Here is a 7,931-nt window from a genome sequence, read left to right as displayed (position 1 = left end):
ATCTCTCCCTTTTTCTTCCTCTTCTACTCTATTCTTCCCTTTGTGTTCTTATTTTCTCGAGGACGAGCAAAGTTTTTAAGTTTGGTATTGCAAAAGCTTTAGTTTTTTACTTCTATCATCCCTAAGTATGGCACCAAAGACTGGTGAAACCTGAAGAAAGAGGAAGAAAAAAGCACTTGCCTCTACTTCCCTCACCTCAATTGTCACCTATGCAATTTAGCTGAATTGTCATAGAAGAAGACAAGCCCATCACTAAAAGAAGGATGGAGCATGTTAGAGAGTCGGCACATGGACTACAGCAAGAGCATGTGGAGCCGCCTCAATAGGAAATCCCTGATATACCTCAAGGGATGTATTTTCCTCCCCAAAAATTTTTTGGGATCAACTGAACACCTCTCTGGGAGAGTGGAGTTCAAACATGGATCAGCTAAGGTTAGACCACCAAGAGCAGTCCACCATCCTCCATGAGATAAGAGAAGATCAAAGAACCATGAGGGATGAGCAACAGAGGCAAAGGCAAGACAGAGAAAAGCTTAAGCGTTCCATTGGATCCACTAGAGGGAGTAGCAACCGCCATCACTAAGGTGGTCTTGTTCCCTTAATCCCCTTGCCTAAGTTATTTCTTTTCTATTTCCCATTATGTTTTATGTCTTATTGTCTGTTTCTAGTGCATGATCATCTTTACATGTCTTAAAGCTATGAAATATTTCATGCATCTCTTACCTTGCTTAAAAGAAAAAAATTTAATTGAAAAAGAAAAGTAAGATGCATGAATTTTGAGTTATATATTAAGAACAGTTCAATTATTTGATGTGGTGGCATTGCTTTTGTTTTCTGAATGCATGAATGAACAGTGCATGTTTGATGTTAGAGTTAAGAATGTTGGATCTTGAAAGTATTATCGGTAATCTAAAAAAATCCAAAAATTAATTCTTGAAGCAAGAAAAAGCAACAGAAAGAAAGAAAAAGAAAGAAATTGCAAAAAAAAGGAGCAAGCAGAAAAAGAAAAAAAAGCCAATAGCTCTTTAAACCAAAAGGCAAGAGCAAGGATCCAAAGCTTTGAGCATCAATGGTTAGAAGGACCTAAAAGAAACAAAATCTTTGCCTAAACAGTTCAAATGAACTCCTCCCCCTAACTATATGCTTGTGGTGTGAAGGTGTCAAATGGAAAGCTTGAGACTGAGCAGTTAAATTGTGATCCAAAGGAAAGGAGTGTGCTTAAGAACTCTGGACACCACTAGCTGGGGATTCTAGCAAAGCTGGATCACAATCCTAAAGGTTTCACCCAGTTAAGTGTTTGTGGCGTTTATGTATTCAATGGTAATACTAGAAAACAAAGTGCTTAGGGTCACGGCGAAGACTCAAAAGAAGCTGTGTTCAAGAATCAAAACGAACTAAACTAGGAGAATCAATAGTATCATCTAGATTCTGTGTTCCTAAAGATGCCAACCATTTTGAGCTTCAATTGAAAGTGAGATGCCAAAACTATTCAAAAGCAAAAAGCTACTAGTCCCGCTCATCTATTTGAAACTGAGCTTTATTGAAAACTCTGAGATTTATTGTATCCTTCTCTTCTTTTTATCCTACTTTGTTTTTGGTTGCTTGGGGACAAGCAACAGTTTAAGTTTGGTATTCTGATGAGCGGATATTTTATACACTTTTTCACATCATTTTCATATAGTTTTCATTATGTTTTGTTTAAGTTTCATTCTATTTTCATAGGTTTTAGTGCAAAATTCATATTTTTGGATTCTACTTTAAGTTTGTGTGTTTTATGGTAATTTCAGGTACTTTCTAGCTGAAATTAAGGAGCTTGAGCAAAAGTCTGATTCAGAGACAGAGAAAGGATTGCAAATGCTGTTAGGATCTGACCTCCGTGCACTCGAAGGAGCTTGTATGGAGCTATAGAAGCCCAAATGGTGCGCTCTCAACGGCTATGGAAAGCTAACATCCAGGATTTCTAGAAATAGATAATAGTTCATACTTTTCTTTAGAAATGAAGGACTAAAACTGGCATTCAACACCAGTTACCTACCCTATTCCTGGCATTGAACGCTCACAAGGGAGCAGCTGGCGTCCAATGCCCAAAAGGGAGCAAGCTCATGGGAGACACTCTTGGCTCAGCCCAAACACTCACCAAGTGGGACCGGAAATTAGATTTTTGCATTGCAAGACTAGTTTATCATACTTCTGTAATTTGTAGTTATTAGATTAGTATTTATAGGAGGAGATCACCCTAACTTTCGATCTTCTTCCTCCCCCATTCCAATTCATCACTACTTTTGTACAGTGTGAGTCACTAACCTCCTAAGGTTAAGGTTAGGAGCTCTGCTGAGTTTCATGGAACAATAATATTACTGTTTTAATTCAATTTGTCTGATTCAATTCTCTTATACAACCTCCTTCTTCATCTTATGTATTGAGGGTGACACGTGACAATCACCCTTGTTCTACATGGGTTCTATGCGATTCCTAACCCAGATAGCATTGAACTAAAGCTAGAAGTTGCATTGCGGATTTAAATAGAGCATCTGAGCAACTTTGGATATGTGGCATGAAATTCTGTTGACTATAGGTGCATGAGGTCTCTGTGGCATTAAAGCTAGAGTCAAAGAAGCAGCACTTTCTGATCCGAAAGATCTGCCTTGTTTGTGACACCTTGAGTAAGATCGTGAAAGGGAGTGGATTGCTTAGAGTTTCATCTTCTGCTACAGTGATAAACCTAGAGGTGACTTGATGAGAGGACATGAGTTATCTCAACATGGTGGATTGTTGCAGTAGAGGAGGTTAACTTGATGAGAGGACATGGGTTAATCACTTACGGCTGCCATTGAAGGAATCAGAAGGTTATTAAAGAAGACAATAAGAAAAATTAATCCGGAAAGACAAAGCATCTTTAAAGCCTCAACCATTCTCATGCCATTGATTTCACACCTGTCTAGTCACGTTTTATTTATTTATCTGTTTTATGCATTTTTCTGTAACAAACTATATTTTCTATCCACCTAACTAAGATCTGTAAGATAAGCGCTATTTGCTCAAACCAACAATCCTCATGAGATCGACCCTTATTCACCTGAGGTATTACTTGGATGACCCAGTATACTTGCCGGTCTATCTGTGCGAAACGTGCGGAGTCAGTTTCGTGCACCAACAAACACGCAGAGTATACTCAAAAGCATAGTCAGTCCGTCCCTCGGGCTCTACAGGAACGAACTGCTCTAATATCATAATGTAACATCCTACCACACAGAGCTTTACGCTTAAGTCGTAAAATAGAGGTGGTGTGGTATTACGACCTCTAAAATAATGTATATATATATATATATATATATGTATGTATGTATGTATGTATAATAATCGAGATAATATACTATATGAAGAACCTTGAAGAATAAGTAAAGCAAAATCGCTAAATTAAAAGTGCAGCGCACAGAAAAATAACGTAACTTGCGTAAGAAAAAAGCTAAGGCACAATACAATTAGGATACAAGTAATGCAGATAGCACGAATACAATTAAACATATAAAGGTCACATAGGCATTCCTAATTAGAGCATAAGCAAGCAATTCAAACATATGCATTGATGCATACCTGTCCTATGACTGATGAGTCTCATCTGTCAGTTTTCAAGCCAACCCGATATGTCTGGTTGCTAAACACTGGACTGTCCCTCGACGCGCATCCCCAAAAGTCTATGCATAGCTTTTTCTCATATATAAATCTTTCTCATTGGGAGATATCCTTCCCGGGAATTTATACGTGTTTGGTCACCCTTATGTCGTAGGATCAACAGAGTATCGAGTCTCAACCTAGAACACGTGGTGGCAAGCCACGGTACTTTACCCAGAGAAACTCGTATCTCAGATAAAATTGAGTGCATAAGCGTTTATAATCATTCATTACATACTTTACATCACATATACATCATATCTTTGTACTTTTATACATAATTCCGCATAACCCGGAGCAAGTGGGGCAGACCACACCCTTGCATCTACTCGGGGAGCCTCTATACTAACCAACCTGGAGCAAGTGGGGCGAAACTACAACCCTTGCGTCTACCCAGGAGGTACGTTCTCATATGCCCATGAGGAACAAAGGAGGGGATCCTAACCTCCCACCATCTTGCTAGGGGGGATTTTACAATACCAGGAAGAATAAAGAAGGGGTCTCTGAAGAGGCAATAGCCAATGCTATTGTTTCTGGGTTCAATGGTCAACTCAAAGGATGGTGGGATAACTACCTTTCTGATAGCCAAAAATACTCAATCTTTTCTGCTATCAAAGTTAATAATCAAAATGAACCCATCATTGGTGACGATAGAGAACCCATCCCTGATGCCGTTAACACCTTAATCTTTACTATAGCCAGCCACTTCATTGGTGACCCATCTCTTTGGAAAGATCATTTTGCTGAATTACTTTCCAATCTAAGGTGCAAAACTTTGTCTGACTTTCGATGGTATAAAGACACCTTTCTTACTAGGGTCTATACCAGAGAAGACAGTCAACAACCCTTTTGGAAACAAAAATTCCTTACAGGACTTCCCAAATCCCTGGGAGATAAAGTAAGGGACAAAATTCGCAGCCTAACTCCAGACAGGATAATACCCTATGACGAGTTGAGTTATGGCCAACTCATTTCTTTCATTCAAAAGGTTGCTCTGAAGATTTGTCAAGATGATAAAATCGAAAGGCAACTTGCTCGTGAGAAAACTCAAAATCGTATTGATCTGGAAACTTTCTGTGAACAATTTGGTCTTCCTGCTTGTCATCCAAGAAAATCTAAAAGACCATCCAATCGAAAAGTTTTTAAACCTATTCCTAAAAGAATTTCAGAAGATCCAGAAAAGGTTTCAAAAACCTAAAAATGAAAAAGGTTTCCAAAAGAATTTCCAAAGCCATCCACAGAAAAATCCCATTATTTGCTATACATGTAAGAAACCAGGACATATTAGCAAATATTGTCGGTTAAAAGGAAAGATTAATAATCTAAACCTTGATCCTCTGATTGAGGAACAGATTAATAATATTTTGATAGAAAGTTCAGATAATGATTCTGACCCAGAATCTTCAGATGATATCAATAACATCCAAGTTGATGACATTGAATCATCTTCAGATTCAGAAGTCAGGCAAATTAATGTTTTATCCAAAGATCAAGATCTCTTATTTGATGCTATCGAGGCTATTGACAATCCAGAACAAAAGAAAGACTTCCTTTTGAAATTGAAAAGATCTTTGCAAAATGAGAAGAAACCAAAAATTTGGTCCTTAGCAATAAATATGATGTCAAACCTATTTTCAAAAAATTAGAAAAATAAGTTATTCGTCCCATAACCATCCAGGATTTCCAAACAGAGGTTAACAACCTTAAGAGAGAAATCCAGAAAATCAAAAAAAATCAAGACAATCATCAGAACATTCTCTCGCAAATAATGCAACAAGAAGAGTCTGATGATTAAGAACTTGATTCTCTTTTAAATCAAACTGAGTGTTCTAAGAAACAAGAAAATAAAATTTCTAAAGACAATGAACGAAAAGAAATCTTGAGAATAATAAATGTATTCTCTTTTATGAAGCATCATGTTCATATCCGAATTGTCGTTAAAGATTTTGTTTTCGAAACCATTGCACTCTTTGACTCAGGTGCAGATTCAAACTGTATTAAGGAAGATCTGATCCGCACAAAATATTTCGAAAAGTATACTGAACGTCTTAGCTCAATAACGGGCGAAAGGCTAAGTATCAATTTTAAACTAACCGATGTTTTTGTTGAAAAGGGTAATCTTAGAATTCTCACCAAATTTCTTATAGCAAAGAATATCAAAAATGATGTAGTCTTGGGGACACCTTTCATAATCCTTTTGTTTCCGTATCTAGCAGACTTTCCTAGACTAACCTCTTTTGTGGGAGGACAGGTAACTTTCTTTGAGTTCTAGACTCATCCAAGCAGAGATCTCTAAACCTAATTGAATCCCAAACCAAACAAATTTGCTTTTTGAAAGAAGAAATCTCTTTCAAAACCCTTGAATCACAACTTTCTCAACCAAAGACTCAAGACAAAATAAAAAATCTTTCAAATCAAATTGAAGAGTCTATCTATTCTGATTTGCCCCATGCCTTCTGGAATAGCAAAGAACACATTGTTGATCTTCCCTATAAAAAAGATTTCAAGGAATCAAAAATCCCTACAAAAGCCCGCCCCATTCAGATGAATGAGCAGCTTTTGCAGCATTGTGAAAAAGAAATTAAAGATCTTTTGGATAAAGGATTAATTCGTCCTAGCAAGAGTCCTTGGTCCTGCTCTGCTTTTTATGTTAATAAACAAGCTGAGATAGAATGAGGAATGCCTAGACTCGTCATCAATTACAAACCTTTGAACCAAGCTTTGAAATGGATTCGTTATCATATCCCAAACAAAAAGGATTTACTTAATAGATTAAACTACGCAAACATTTTTTCAAAATTTAATATGAAATCCGGTTTTTGGCAGATCCAAATCACAGAATCAGACCGATATTAAACAGCATTTACAGTTCCATTCGGTCAATATGAATGGAATGTAATGCCTTTTGGTCTGAAAAATGCCCCATCTGAATTTCAAAAAATTATGAACGACATCTTCAACCCATATTCAAACTTTGCAATCGTTTATATTGATGATGTCTTAATGTTTTCCCAAACTTTGGATGAACGTTTTAAGCATGTTAAAACTTTTATGTACATCATCCAAAAAAACGGTCTTGCTGTCTCTAAATCAAAAATTGTTCTTTTCCAGACAAAAATTCGTTTTCTTGGTCATATGATTTTCCAAGGAACTATAACTCCAATTGAAAGATCGATTTTGTTTGCAGAAAAGTTTCCAGATTATATCCTTGATAAACCTCAGCTCCAGAGGTTCCTCGGATGTCTCAATTATGTATCGAATTTCATCCCAAATCTTAACAATCTCATTAAGCCTCTCCATGATAGGCTTAAGAAAAATCTTCCACCATGGATAGACAAACATTCTGATATTATCAGATTTCTTAAAACCAAAGTCTGCAATCTTCCTTGTCTTTACCTACCTGTTCCTCATGCATTCAAGATAGTGGAAACACATACATCAGATTTAGGATACGGGGGTATCCTAAAACAAAAATTGCATGATAAAGAATCTATCATTGCATTTACATCCAAACATTGGAATAGCACTCAACAAAACTATTCCACAATCAAAAAAGAAATTTTAGCCATAGTTTTATGCATTACAAAATTTCAATCGGATTTACTCAATCAAAAATTTTTAGTCCAAGTTGATTGTAAATCAGCCAAAGAAGTTTTACAAAATGATGTTAAAAACCTTGCATCAAAATAAATTTTTGCCAGATGGCAAGCTATTTTAAGTGTTTTTTATTTTGATATTGAGCACATCAAGGGTAACTCAAACTCTCTCCCTGACTTTCTCACACGTGAATATTTGCAGGGAGACAAGTAAGGATACGACAATGCCTAAAAAGACAACTTTAGCCTCTGTTAGAGGCAGAGGCGTTTGCCTAGCCCTACCTAGGCCAATCAGAAAATCAGGGTCTAGCACCCCAACTGGGTCATCCACCCAACAATCCTCCAAAAGCCTAGCCCAACAACCAATTGAACCAGCAATCAATCAATCCAAACAAACTAAGGCAGATTATGCCTTTCCAATCGAAACCCTCATGGCTCTACAGGACCAAGGCCTCACAAAACTTAACAAAAAAACTTGGGCTGACATTTGCAGTGAGTCAGATGAAGAAATTGACTTAACACAAATGATATCCCAAATGGCCAACCAAAAAATAGTCATACAAAAACCAAAAGAAAAGGCAATTATCCAAACACCCCAAACATCCTCAATCACCACCAAAATACAAAAGGCCCAAACTAATTACATACCCACAAACAAAACCT

The 7,931-nt window shown here is 36.9% G+C and overlaps 1 protein-coding gene across 1 annotated transcript; it reads left to right on the top strand.

Moving 5' to 3' along the window:
- Positions 1-418: 418 nt before the first annotated feature.
- Positions 419-6,348, top strand: LOC107474791 (uncharacterized). Its single transcript, XM_016094430.1, has 5 exons — positions 419-516; positions 1,788-1,859; positions 4,156-4,855; positions 5,025-5,272; positions 6,138-6,348. The coding sequence occupies exons 1-5, from the start codon at positions 419-421 to the stop codon at positions 6,346-6,348; spliced, it is 1,329 nt and encodes a 442-aa protein (XP_015949916.1).
- The last annotated feature ends 1,583 nt before the right edge of the window (positions 6,349-7,931 follow it).

This window comes from Arachis duranensis, chromosome 2 (genome assembly GCF_000817695.3).
Source record: "Arachis duranensis cultivar V14167 chromosome 2, aradu.V14167.gnm2.J7QH, whole genome shotgun sequence".
In the NCBI taxonomy this organism is placed as follows: Eukaryota; Viridiplantae; Streptophyta; class Magnoliopsida; order Fabales; family Fabaceae; genus Arachis; species Arachis duranensis.
Note: the sequence above shows the minus strand (reverse complement) of the source record. Positions and strands in the feature narration are given on the sequence as shown.

Excerpts from the sequence above, each read along its gene's own strand:
- LOC107474791 (XM_016094430.1), top strand. The coding sequence starts at position 419 with ATGGATCAGCTAAGGTTAGACCACCAAGAGCAGTCCACCATCCTCCAT. Across the intron at positions 4,856-5,024 it reads TTTCAGAAGATCCAGAAAAG|ATTAATAATATTTTGATAGA; the intron begins GTTTCAAAAACC and ends ATTGAGGAACAG. Across the intron at positions 5,273-6,137 it reads GAGAAGAAACCAAAAATTTG|CAAAGAACACATTGTTGATC; the intron begins GTCCTTAGCAAT and ends CTTCTGGAATAG.